Below are 14,715 nucleotides of genomic sequence, written 5' to 3'. Positions count from 1 at the left end.
AAGAAATACTTGTCATCTTGAATTACTAATTTTTAATTTGGTAGTTAGATGACACAGTAGATAGAGTAGCAGCCTTGAAGCCAGGAAGTCTCATCTTCCTGAGTTCAAATCTAGCATCAGATACTTATTAGCTGTATGACCATGGACAAGTTACTTAAACCTGCTTGCCTCAGTTTTCTCATCTGTAAAATGAGCTGGAGAAGAAAATGTCAAACTACTTCAGTATCTTTGTCAAGCAAACCCTAAATGGGTCAAAATGAGTCAAGTGACTAAAAATGACTCAATAACAACAACCAATAACAACAACCATTAGTCTTAACTATATTGTTAATGATCTGACTTTGTATAGACAGTAGATTCAGAAATGAATCCTACATTGGTAACTAGTAATTTCTTACCTAATAAGATGGAATTCATTTCATTTGGGGGGTTGATATTTGCTACTTGTTATGTTAGTACCTTATGACTTTCCACTAGAATTTCTTACAGTATTAAATCACAGGATTTTTGTATAATCTATAAACTTTTAGTCTCTTTCATGTCTTAATGCTAACCCATATGTTTCAGTATTTTTCACCCTTTAATCATCTTTCCATTGAAGACATCAAGTATATGTTGATTTGGTTTGGAAGATTTTGTCAAGTTCTTCACATCATTTCTTTCCTTCTTCCTCCACTACAACATATGGCACACATAAAGTACATAGACTGAAATTATGCTGATCTATTTGTTTACACTCATAAAGTTCACTTCCAGGTCTTATGATCTAGTATCACATGAAATCATATTTCTTAGAAATAGCCCTTGGTAACAGGATGAAATCCACTCTACCAGTTCCTTTATTTGTTTCTCTGGGGGAAAAAAAATTGTGAACAATTCTGCATCTTGTCTTGTCTTCTTTCTAGTTTCATTTACAGTGAGAATGTTGATCGCAAATGGTTCCATTCATCTAGTAATATCTCTTTTCAATTATTAAATAAAGATCTAACAGTTGCAGTGCCAAAATTTAAATTAGTAGTAGGCAAAAGAAGCAGGAAAAATAAGGAGACCCCAAAATTCTATTTGTGCTCTGATTGTTCTGTTTTTCAGTTATCTCTTAGATATGTTGAAACATATAAAAGCAAAGGGATTCTAACTTTTTAAATGCACACACATTTATCAGTTTGTCTTATTTATCTAGGAAAGAAGAAATCCAAGTTCAAAACTTTTAAAAAATTCTTTGGAAAGAAGAAGAGAAAAGAGACTTCAGCATCTGCAAGTAGCAGTAGCTGGAAGCCAACCCAATCAGAAAGTGATGTCATTGCTCCAGTATCTATGCCCATTGGCTATGACTCAGAGGATGAACTTGAGTAAGTTGCAGACTTTGCCTCTTATTGAACATCAGTCCATAATTTATTAAGCACTTACTATTTGTCTAAGGTCTTTTCCAGTTCTAACATTTTTATGATATTAAGATTCTTCTAAGTTGGTAAAAGGGTTCAGATGATACCTCCCATAGGAAGTCTCTTCAATATGAGAGGGATTTTATGAATGCTATTATTTTCTTCTGGAAAACAGATTTATTAGGATTGTATGAGTGTGATGACTACAAAGAATTTGAATCTATGAGGCATTTTATATTTTAAAATAATATTTTGGAAGTAATAAAAATAGAATATTCAAGATTGTCTTGAATAAGTCTTTTCTTCCTTAGAATAGTGTTTTCTGCTTTTTTCCATATTCTCCTGTGGTGAGAATTTTTACCCAAAAGTCTTTTTGGAGCTTGTCAGACTTTGAACTCTTAGAGACAACCCATTTTGGAAAAACCACTCATTTAAAAGAGAATTCTTGAATAAATAAAAAACATTCATTAAGTTATTGCTGTATATATAGCACTAAGAATAGGATAGAAATAGAGATAGGGTATAGTTCTGTGATTGCACTGATTTAAGGAATTCTCAAATCAGGAACCTTTCACTTTCTCTATCAATGCAGGTGAGCTGCTTGTATGGTCTTAAAAAATTGATCACAGCACACAGAAGTTAAAACTTGTCTAGAATCATATAGCTAGTATGTGTTAGAGCCAGGATTGAAATTGTATTTTCTTAGATCCAGGGCAAGCTCTTTATCCACAATACTATGATTATTCTTTTGCTGTAAAAAAAAAAAAACATTTATATGACCTGAAGGAAATAAAAATAACTTTTAAAATGGACGTGTGTGTGTGTGTGTGTGTGTGTTTATAAAATAAACCAGAATCATCTTAAATTTAGCCAACAGTTTTCAGGAAAGATAACAGTTCCCTAGGATTAGAAAGTTAATATAAGCCAAATTTTGTCTCCCACTAATGTTAATTTTGCCAATACTAGATACACTGATACCCTAATAAATGCCCCATTGCCTAATAAATACCCAGTTGAACTGTTCACCAAAATATAGTTCCCTTACCTAGGAATGACCACCTGGTGGCAGCAAACAACTAAATATCTTTGGGGAATTTGATTTTTTTTTTTTCATTCTTTTCCTTTTTTTATTTCTTCTCTTTCCTTTCCTTTTCCCCTTTCCTTTCCTTTTCTTCTTTTCTTTCTTTTCCATTTCATTCCATTCCATGATATCAAATAGCACCATTAATTAGGATACACAATTGGCATTCAAATCTTTTTAGTAGCCATCTGTCAGCTTTTTGGAAATAGATTGCTATTAATTGTGCACTTCCTTATTGGAAAAATCCATAAGGATATTGTTGTCCCACCTAAAAGAAATTGTCTGGGTTCTTGTCTAATGGATATTGGGGTGACTGGTATATAAGAAAAAAATCAAGTTGTTACCCATATAGTGCAATAATCTGCATTCAATTTGATCAGAAGCATCAGATTTGACTTCTACCATATCTTATTATGCTTATTTTAGGTTGTTAAGTAATATAGACTTTTTTATTTCATTATTGTAAATTAATGTATTATATTGTTACATGATATTAATATTATACTTTTATTATATTATATTCTTTTGCATTATTTTATCTATTATAAATATACAGATATGTTACAAATGCTTGTATAAAATGTTACATATATTACAAGTATGTTACATATACACATACACTAGAATCACAAATTTAGAACTGGAAGAGAACTAAGAAGCAAGCCTAATTTTATAGATTAGGAAATGAGGCCCAGGGAGGTTGATCACACAGGTGGTAAGCAATCAAAGGTAGGATTTGAATCTTGGTTCTCAGACTCCAAAGCCTGGTTCTTTCCACAAATACCAATGAGGCAGCACTACATAGCAGATAGACAGAAGACCTGGGGTCAAGTTTCACTTCTGTTCTACCTTAGGCTTCGTGGATAGAAGCATAGTATCTAACACAAGGAAAGTTATTGGTCCCATTGTGCTCTATTAGAGTTGAGTCATATCTGAAGTATCACATTCAATTAAAAATAAAATACCTGAAGAATAAAATTATATCCAAAAGAAGGCAACTAAGATGCTGATAATCTCCTAACAAGGGAATCCATGAACTTGTTTTTTTTTTTTAAGAAAAAAATGTCTATAATTGTATTTCAGTATAATTGATTTCCTTTTCAACTCTATTTTTCTTTATATTTAGAAATATTATTCAAAAAAAGGATTGATAAGTTTCACCGGGTTTTTAAAGTTCTCAACAGAAGAAAAATTAAGAGCACCAATTCCAAATGATGCTATTGGGGTCCCAAAAATGTTGAGGTTCCAGACCAGTGTCATGAAGTATCTTAAAAGAATTTGCAGACTCAAAGCCATCTCTAAGTCAAGGGGCAAAGTTTATTATAATTGTAATGCCAATTAAAGTGGGCTAAGTTCCAAAAGAAGTTAGCAAAGAACCAGGAACAAGAAGGTAAATTTATAAGGAAAAATTAGAGAGATCAAGTGTTTGATGTCACTGATGTGCTAATTTTATGAAAATTCCGTTATCACAGACCAACTGGCTGTTATCTGAGAGCCAGGAATTGTGGCTTTAGCATCTTGGTCATATAGAGTAAACTGGAGGAGAATAGCCTAAAGAAAGAAATATAATATTTCTAACTCCATCACTCTATCTGGCTTGCTGTTATTGCTACTTTCCCTAGGCGCTGCACCACATCAATGCCATGTAAGGAGATTTCAGAATGAATATGACTTTTATGTTCATTTCTTCTTCTTTCTTCTTTCTTCTTCTTTCTTCTTCTTCTTTCCTATCCCAGGCTCAAAGTACAATAGCCATTCATGAACCAGATCCCACTGCTGATAAACATGGAAACTTTGACTTATACTACTTAAGCACTCATCCTTGGGCACTCTGGTGGCCCTTTGCTCCCAGGACTTCCCTCTCATTGGTGCAATAGTCTGTAGAAAATCAGTCAGCTTAACACTCTGTAGCTCAGAATTCCTGAGCTCAAGTAATACATGAGCCTCAGCCTCCCTGTCATAGCAGGGATGGCCACATTAGGCTATGACCGTATTCAAGTATTTAAAAGTTAATGTGGAAAAGATATTTAATTAAGGTTTGTTCTGAGTGACCTTCACAAGCAAAACTAGGACAAATTCAAGGAGGCAGATTTTAGCTCAAATGAGGAAATATTGCCTAATGATTAGAACTATGCAAAAGTGAAATAGACTACTTTAATAGAATATTTGCCCTCCATCACTAGAGACCTTCACAGTAAGGCTGAACCTTCTATATATCTCATATTTTATAAACACATGTGTGCACACATACTCATATAAATATCATCTATTGGTTAAGGTAAAAAGCTGGATTAAATAATCTCTAACTTTCTTCTGATCCTGTGATTCTGTGCCTAGGAATTGTTTGCCATTTGAATGCTATTTAAGGTTGGAAGAATGTGAATTCATAGTACTGCAGAGTGATATTCATTTTGCAAACAGTGCTTCACAAAATAACCTTCAAGGCTATTGGCCAGTTACTAGCGTCAAATTTTCACATTGCACAAATGCAACAAATTGGCAACATCTTCAATGCAGTGTATTGAGACAAAGCTTTCCTTCCTTCTTTGTCAGGTGTCTAAAATAGACCCTTTTCCACCTATTGTTTGACTGGTCATCATTGCTAGGAAAATATGACTATTAATTTCTACATCCTTTATTGAGAATACATCCTCCACTTATTCTTGATTATTTAGTTGGTGGGGGAAGGGAACAGTGGGATGTCAGAATTAAGATTAGAGACCAAGATAGTGAGGGAAGAATGATCTAAAAAAATTAGTAATATTCCCACGTTACATTTCAGAGTGTTCCCCATGTTCCTGTCTTGTATAAAATAATAAAAAAGGATTGTGGATTTACAAATTTGTAATTTCCATTCAAATACACCATCTGCTGAACCCAGATGCCAGGACATGGGTGGATATTTTGGATAATCTTGTGACCAGACTATCAGACAGCCAGTTCACCCAGCCTGCTGTGCAAACACAGCCTTCAGAATAGTTTCTTTACTTGGGAGCCAGAGCGTCTGCTTGCTTACATACAAGAAATGACTTCATTCTTTCCAGATTTTCCATATAACTTAGAGTGGAGTGGGGTCAGAACTGAGATTGGTTATGAACTGCTTTTATTCACTCTGCTTACTTGGGATCATCATTCCTGTCCTACTCTTGTTTTGTTTTTAATAAAATAAAGGTTTCATTCTTCTTGTCACATGTCACATGTCTACTATGAGAATTCATGTCTCTGAAGTACCTGACATGTAGAAAATGTTTCTTAGAGACTGGCTGACTGACTGACTATAGTCCTGAGGGTTGATCTTTGACAATACAAAGATGATGTTAGGAACAACAGTCCTAGTATTGATCTTTATGTTCTCAGGCCATGATTACGTTTTTTATGGTTCATAGTGCGAACCTATCTTTTTTGTTCTAGGGATCACAAGGGTACCCTGGGGAACCGAGCCCTTTCACATGACAGCATTTTCATTCCCGAGACGGGTCAAGACCCTCCCAGACCGGCTCGAGTGTTTTCTCAGGAAAATGTGTCAGAGAGGATCAGAGCTTTACAGGTAATACTCCAATCGGTGAGATTTAAGTTGTAGAATAAGATTGCAGAAAATTTGTTTGTTTTTTAGTTACTTCAATGATTTGGATCATCATTTGGATGCTACTGTATCATTCAAAAATCATGATTTCATCTCTGGGGCTATTTTACTCCTTTTACCAACACAGATCCCAGCCTCCTCACTTCTTAGAACATAGTATCAAAAGTTGCTGAGGTCTCCTAAAATTCTTCATTTGTTAGGTGGCTAATCCTCCAGGAATTTAGTTCAATTCAATTGACATTTGTTAAGTCATTGCTGTGTGTAAGGTCCAAGGGCTGCAAAGACAAAAATGAAAAAGGGTCCCTGCTTTGAGGAGCTTGCATTCTTCAAATTTAGGTTATCTGGTTCCCAGTTTACAGTATTCATTGCCTAGCTCATATCTAAAGCCTTTCCAAGTTGGGTTGGGCCCACAAGAACCTGGGACATCACTGCCATAGCCTTTGAGGATCCATGCCAAGGTGATCAAACAGAACAAGTCTTCATTGAAAGCTTCATTGATAGTAAAATCATTCATTCTCAAAAAATTTCTATCCTTGTCCATGGTTACAGAGTTATTTATTTCTGAGACACTATTAGGAAAGAGCATAGACTTTGCAAAATGAGGTTCTTAGTTCAGTCTTTAGCACCTAGCATGATACCTTAGCACAGAGAAGACATTTAGTAACATTACTGATTGTATAGATTATTTTTAGCTACATCAGCCCCCTAAAAAATTTCTGTTTATAAAACTCCAGAGAATATTTCTTTTTTTCCATTACAGATGAAAATCCAATATAATATGAAACTGGGCCCCCCTCCTCCATGTGGGATTCCCAGTAAGCGAGGAGATGATGCTGGCATGAGTTCTGAAGATGATGGGTTACCCAGGAGTCCTCCAGAAATATCTTTATTACATGATATAAATACCAGCACAACAACAAAAGCAAGTATCACCATCAACATCCTGTGCTTTTGACCTATTTCTGTAACAAAGGGCAGCTAGATGTTTGTTGGGGAACCTGCTCTCCTTCCTTTTCCCTTCAGTTTATTCCCAAATGGCATATGTATCTATGGCAGGGAAGTGCCAGCAGATTTTATCAGTTAGATCAAACCTTTGATGGATTGGGGGCGTGAAAGCCATTAACTATACTTGGTTTTTTTTTTTTTTTCCTTTGAGCTGAAAGTTAGTCTTTCTTTAGAGATGACTCGAATAACATGATAAAGAATGCTATTAACATGTAGGGCTTGGGTATCACAATATTCCTTGAAACACATTTAGGAAAAACATCCTGTCACCCTTCCACCTTTGCCAGTGTATGTAACAACCTGTTTTCATAGTCTTCCAACTCTTTGGCGAAGAGAGGGAAGGAAGTACTTTGCCTCATCTCTCCCCCAGAGCTAATACTGATCATTATAATTATGTATCATTCAGCTTTGTCGTCTTATTCTTTTTATTTGCACTGTTTTAGCCATTGTGTATTCATCCCTCACCTTTGGTTCTTAATCAGTTTCTGTCTCTATTAATTATCTTCTGTGTGACTATAGGAAAAATCACTTAAACTGCCTGGATTTCTTCAACTGCAAAAGAAGGGGTGTTAAACCAAATGGCCTCTGAAGTACTAATTCTAACTCCAAATCTATTGTTGTATGATTTCTCTGGTCATAAATTGTTTAGACCAAGTGCTAATTTCAATGAAATGAAACAAATTCTGCTTCTTTTTTCTAGTATGTGTTTTTGAGGTTTGTGAATAATTTGTGTTTCTGGGTTAGCATTGAATGCACATAGCTATATGTTCCTTTTTAAGGACAGGAGAATTGTTGGGTTTTAGACAGAAATTTGATAGGCTCAGGATGCCAGAAAGTCAAAAACTGGCATGGTAAATATGGATAGAGGCATTTGACAGTTAACAAATAGATTTTTAAAAATATTTGCAAGGTCATTACACATCCACATAAATACTAGTTCCTGTATTTGTTTATGGGACAGCTAAGTGGTGCAGTGGATAGAGTACTGGGCTGGGAGTCAGAAAGATCTGAATTCAAATCCAGCCTCAGACATATCCTGGCTGTATGATCTTAGGCAAGTCACTTAAACCCTATTTGCTTCAGTTCCTCATCTGTAAAATGGAGACATGCTAGAGAATGAAATGGCAAACCACTCCAAAAAATTCCATAGACAAGTCCATGTGGTAAGTGAAAGTCAAAAAGGACTGAACAATATGTTTATAGAGACAGTAGATTAAAAAAATTAGGTCTAGAGCTAGGGAGACTTCAGAAACCAGCTGTGTGAACTTACTTGCCTCAATTTCCTTAATTGGAAAACAGGGATAATAATAGCATCTACCTCTGAGGATTGTTAAATAATTTAATTTTTAAACATTTTAAAGCACTTAATACAGTGCCTGGTACATAATAAGTGTTTAATAAATGTTGTTTCCTGTCCTCTATGATAGACATCATATTTTAGTATGTGGATGGGGGAATTTATCTTTAGTGTCCAGTGGAACTAGAGAAAATAAACTCAATAAGTAAGTTTCTAGGGCCACATGATGTTGTTCATTCATTTAGCAACCCAATTAAAAGTTATTCCTACATTTTTTTGTATATGCAAGTTTTGAGTGCTCATATGATTGATGTAAGTAGGATTATTACTCAAAACTATATGTAAGTCAAAACAGTGTGCAGTTATAAACATGAATGGTAGGCTAGAGGTTTTTGTTTTTTTAAGATACTGGAATATATGATCTGACAAGTCTTTCTTTTAATGTTAGACATTGAGCAGATGTTATTTGCATTCTTACAGCATTAGGAAACACACAGATAAAAGTAATTGTAATGAAGGAGTTGGTTTCAACTGAGTCTGCTATTTATTGTCCCATAGTTTCTTGATAGAAATGCGGCCTTTTGGGGACTCAAGTCTTGAAGCCAGACTTCTTATACATGCTAACCATAATGCCCCAGACAAAACTCTAAAGCTACAAACTGCACAAAGTTACAGACCTACTTTAGTAAAAGGAATGGAGGAAATTTCTCCCGTCACTTTCTCATACAAAGGGATGTGATCACAAGTTAAGGGAGGAAAACCCAACTTCTATATTGTGCTGGATTATATATACAACAGAAACTCGGATTCATAACACCGTGGTACTCTGAAACAAGAAGAAAAAGGAACATTTTTCTAGTAATGACTAATGGTAACATCCCCATGTATTTGGATTTTTTTGTGACTAAGCAAGAGGAAGCATAAGACCATATCACATTTAAACTAGGTCCAGGATATGTTAACTTATAGTATATTGTCTCAGTTCTCTTTTTTAATATGTCCTATAGTTTTATTAACATGGTCATAAGCCATTATGCCATTCCAGACATGTTTTTCTGCTTTTAGGGGAGAAGTGAAAAAGAAAGAAAAAAAGTAGCAGAATCTTGAGAAAATTCTAACCTGGGAGAGTCAGGTTCAAGTCCCAGCTGTCACTAATTAGGTTGTGTGATCTTTGGAAAATCACTTAACCTGTATGGTCTTCAATTACTTCATCTGAGAAATGTGGGAATTGAATTGGAATAACTTCTAAACTCTCTTTTCCAGCTTTCTCATTCTGCAATTTTCATGGAGTTGGTCTAATTTCCCCTGGTTCCCATATCCATAGTAAATCTTCCTTCTTAAATGCCATCACTCTTTATAATATAGAAGGAATACTGTTAGTACTTCAATTGTAATCTGAATAATATGAAAATAGCCTGTCACTTGAATAGCATATTTAAATTAGATCTTCATTCCTTTTCTGTGCATTTAATTTTTTTTTTATGTTCAGGTGTGGCTTCTAAATAGCAAATGCTGCAAGTATTTTATGTTATTTTTGTATTTTACATAGTGTGTTATATCTGTCTGTAATCCACCTCATTGCTCATCTTTGACTGAATCTCTCCCTCATTCCATTCCACAGTTCTCTGACCCTCACAAGCATCTTAGCTCTTTGAGTTTAGCTGGAACAGGCAGTGAAGAAGAAGAACAGGTAATTTCTAACTCTATTCATCAAGAAGAATACAAAAATCTAGACCCACAAAAGCTTCTGAAAGAAATATCACAATGAACAAAATCAGGACTTTATAGAGCAGCAAGTAGATAATATGCCAGAATTAACCTTTCCATAGATTGCATTAATTTATAATTCATACCCTTCTCACTTTGTCCACATTCCTCTCCTGTCACTTGTTTTATTTTTGTAAACATATTTCTTTCTGGCATTATAGGAACTTCCTAGAAATATCTGAGCCAACCCACCTTACAAATTATATTTCCCCAAAAGTGTTCAGCAAAACCACTTAGTACTGTAATTCACCTTTCACTTCTGTAGTTTGCTCATAAATAACACAGGATGTGTGATTGAACTTTAATATGGTACAGACATTGTATTTAAATGTCAGGTTTTTTAAAACACCCTCAGAATTACTTGGCTTCGTTCAGTTGAGCTAATAACAGCAATCCACATAACAAGGCACAATTCCAAACTTGTGGCATTAAGTAAAAAGAAATCGATAATATAAATAAAAAACTAAAGTTTTTTTAATTAAACTTACACTAATATAAAATAAAATACATGATAACTTACTGTCGTTGCTGTTAATATAGTTAAAGGTTCAAGGTAATGAAGGGAAAGGGACAGCATCTTCTTTCTTCCTTTAGTTATGAGGACCAAATTCTGGTTGAAAGAGTTTTTTACATACAAAACTAAGCTTAAAGAACAAACTCAATTCAATCATTCAAATGGATGACTAAAATAGACACTAGTTGATGTAACTGTGCATTAAATCCCACTAAAATAGACACTAGTTGATTTAACTGTGCATTAAATCCCACTAAAATAGACACTAGTTGATTTAACTGTGCATTAAATCCCAGAGGGATGGAGATGTATTCTTAGTTTGTATCACAGGATACTTAGTATGGCCTTGTATACACATAGGAGCTTAACAAATCTGACTATGATGTTTTCATATTATTAAAAAAGCATAGTGGTGGTTTTCTTTTTACTCCATTATCTGAGGTTAATTTCATGGTATCACTTCCTGCTTGAATAAGTTATTTAGGTTTTTTCTTTTTAAAAAATATTTTATTTTCCCCCTAATTACATGTAAAGAAAATTTTAACATTCATTTTTTTTAAATTTTGAGTTCTAAATTTTCTCCCTCTTTAAGGCAGTAAGCAATTAATATAGGTTACATAATGTACAATTATGCAAAATATTGAATGTTATTTTGTTGTTATATATGTTTATTGTTGTTGTTTTTAAAATAAAAACCTTAGAATTTAAAAAAACTAAAGGCAAAATTCTAAAATATCCATACTGATCTCAGAAATGACCCCAATTAACTTAAAAATAAAAAATAAAAATTTAAACATAGGTCCCTTGCAGAATAGTAAATTAAATAAACCAGAATAAGCATGCTATATATTTTACTTTTGAGTTACAGATACAGTCCCTATATATTTGCTTTACAAAAAAAGCATAGAATATATATGTGATTTTGTAAACACAGTTTTAAAATGTGGAAACCAAGATTTATGATACTGTCATTTATGGCATTTTCAAAGAAGGTTATTTGGTACAGGGGCAGCTGGGCAGTGAGGAAGATCTGAATTCAAATCCAGTCTCAGACCCTTACTAGCTGTTTGACCCTGGACAAACTACTTACGTCTCAGTTTCTGCATTTATAAAATGAATTGGAGAAGGAAATGGCAAACCACTCCAGCATCTTTGCCAAGAAAGCTCTAAAAAGCATCATGAAGATTCAGACATAATTGAAAAATGACTAAATAACAACAGTTTGGCACAATGGAAAAGATATTAGCTGTGGATTCAAACCCAGCTTTTGCCAGCTAACTTGGGCAAAATGCTGAGCAAACTTAGGCCTTAGTCTCCAAAATGAAAAGGTTGAACTATATGGTTTCTGAGACCTCACCCAATTTTAGAAATCAGCTGACATTTTAATTCAATTCAACAAGCATTTACTAAATAACAAATATGTACAAAGCTCCATGATAGGCATTGGAATAAGAAATATATTTTGTAAAAAGTATTTTAGTTTTTCCACTTCCATGTAAAAATAATTCAAATTTGGTCTCAGATACTTAACACTGGCTGTATGACCCTGGGCAAGTCACTTAACCCCAATTGCCTCAGCAAAAAAAAGAAAAGAAAAGAAAGAAAAGAAAAAGTAAATTAAATGAGAATTTTTGGGGGGAGTTTTGTGGAAACCACAGACCACAACAAAAGATCCCAGATGACTCAGACATTTAGAAATTCAGAAATGTATGAAATATATATATATATCTATATAGTGTAATATCAACCTACTTTATCTTTTAATAACATAAATACATACAATTTCTTCTTTGGTACAAAGGGAAGATAAAAGAATTTTTCTTGAATCTTCCAGATTACATGGGGAGCTGAGGGTAGGGGTAAGGAGACACAATCCTCAGCACTACACCTGTGTGGGAAGGATAAATGAAATGGGATGCTATACCAATGGCTCCCCTCCAAGGGAATATTGAAAAATGGTTCCTAGACCCTGGTAACAACTAGAGACTTTAGACAGTGTAAATACACCTCTGTTCACTAGCAGCCAGAGCCTGCAGTGCTTACTAGGTATTCACAGTAAGTAACAATCTTTTCATTAAAAGGAAAAAACTTTCTTCCAGCTAGCAAAAGCTAAAATAATCCCTGTATAAATAATGCCCGTATAGATAAAGTGTAACCTGTGTAGAGGTTATCTCTGTATCAGGAGAAAATGAGGAAGGTCCCTAAACTACAGCTGCTTCCTGCTTCTTCATGCTGGTAGCCATTTGAGTTATGATTAGTGCTCCTAATCGGTCTTTTTAAATCCTCTCAACTCTTGCCTTCCCTACTCCCTTTTAAGTCCAGATGACCCCACTTAAATTTACAAAAGTTCAAAAAAAATTCTATGCAGAGGGGAGGGTTGCTTGACCATTGATTCTCCTGAGACCTCTCAGAATCACAATAATTAAGTGGAGACACTTTTAGAAATATCAGGTAAAAGATTGCTTCTGTCTACATTTCTCCTCCACCCCCCCCCCCCAAAAAAAAAAAAATGACTACAGGATTAAAATGGGGAATTGCCCTCTGGGATTGCCTAATCCTGTCTAAAATTGTGCACAAATTGGTATCTTAATTGCTCCAGGCCTCAAAAACTGTCATTACAATTTAGAAAACAAAATCAAGACTGAAAGGTAGAGATCTAAGGCAAGGTGAAAAAAAGAAATTGGTTTCCTTCCAATTTCTTTATATACTTTCCCAGAGAAGTAGAGATTGGAAGGGTTGGAAGCAGAGAAAAGGGGTGGGGGGCAGGAACTCTTCATGCTTCCTGAGATCTCTTGGTATTGTGCTTCCATAATTTTTTTAAGAGGGGAAAAAACATTGAAATGTCAGTGGGAGCCACATGCAAGCTTACCAGCACCTTCTGAGGATCCATTGTTTGAGTTGTTTGTATAACACAGTTCTCAGTTTCCAATCAATAAGGAAGAGATGCTCCTCCTTTAGTAAACAGCAGTCCTTTTTTCCAATTTTTAAAAATAAGTATACACATGATTGTGAGATGCCTTTATTTCCAGTAATACAATAAATAATACAGTAAAATTTTTATTGACCGACTGATACTGACTGAATTTTTCCCTTTTTAAGCCAATTTTTTAATTATTTCAAATCAGATCGCATCCTTGTTTCAGAAGGCCTGAGTTTACCTCTGTGTGAGGTTACCCACAGCACCAATTTTCTGAATCTAGATCATAGATACTCATGAGACTATCTAGCAGTTATCAGGCTTTTTTGCCTTGCACATTGATTTTGTTTTCTGGGTTTTGTTGTTGTTTTATTCCTCCATAAGCTGAAAGATAAGGAAACAAAAATAGATTCTAAATGCCTTTGGTTCTCCTTTCTCCAATTTTAAATCATTTTTTCCTGTCTGGCTGATGCAACTAAAAATTGTTTTCATTAGACAGGAGCAGTGTCATTTAGACTAATATGAAAAATGAATGACTTACTGAAGTAATTTGCCTGTAGGGGACAGCAGGCATTTTTTTTGAAAGACTTCTTAAGTCTCACATTCAGGAGAATGTTGTCACTCAGGCTTTGCTAGGTTCACTGTACAAAAATAAAATTATTGTCTTACTCATTAATTCAACCGCAAAACTAAACTTTGTTGATTTTCAACATTGCACAGATTAAAATTTGGTGCTGGGATTTTTCAAGGGGGGTTTTGGATCTAGAATTGTCAGTAAACAGATTTTTTTTATCTATACCACAATCTTATACTAAATCGACTGTGGTCTGAATTTTGGTCATAATTGCTGTCTTTCTCTTTGCCCACATCACTTTATATTGATGAATATTTCTGCTGGAGAAGCCATTAGACGTCATTCAATTGAGGAGCCCTGCCAAATAAGATATTTATAATGTTGAAAAAAGAAAAAAACTTCCAAAGGAAGTTCAGAACTGAAATAACATCCCTTCCCTGGACAAAGTGTCCTCTGTTGGGTAGATACACCCAAGTTGGGGAGTGTTTGAATCAAAATATTTGTTTAGAAAACACATCAACCAGTTTGATTTACTAAGGAATAGGTACCATCAAAGCCATCCACAAATATAAAAAAGCTTAATTAAGTAATTATC

The 14,715-nt window shown here is 34.5% G+C and overlaps 1 protein-coding gene across 3 annotated transcripts in view; it reads left to right on the top strand.

Moving 5' to 3' along the window:
* Positions 1–14,715, top strand: part of KIAA1211L (KIAA1211 like) — a 228,764-nt gene that overhangs the window by 170,851 nt on the left and 43,198 nt on the right. For all 3 annotated transcript variants that reach the window (XM_031959121.1, XM_031959119.1, XM_031959120.1), the window contains exons 3-5: positions 1,181–1,349; positions 5,875–6,010; positions 6,807–6,968. In XM_031959121.1, coding sequence (XP_031814981.1) covers positions 1,181–1,349; positions 5,875–6,010; positions 6,807–6,968 — 467 coding nt within the window. The remainder of the gene's footprint in view (positions 1–1,180; positions 1,350–5,874; positions 6,011–6,806; positions 6,969–14,715) is intronic.

The sequence above is a fragment of the Sarcophilus harrisii genome, chromosome 3, assembly GCF_902635505.1.
Source record: "Sarcophilus harrisii chromosome 3, mSarHar1.11, whole genome shotgun sequence".
NCBI classification, from domain to species: Eukaryota; Metazoa; Chordata; class Mammalia; order Dasyuromorphia; family Dasyuridae; genus Sarcophilus; species Sarcophilus harrisii.
Note: the sequence above shows the minus strand (reverse complement) of the source record. Positions and strands in the feature narration are given on the sequence as shown.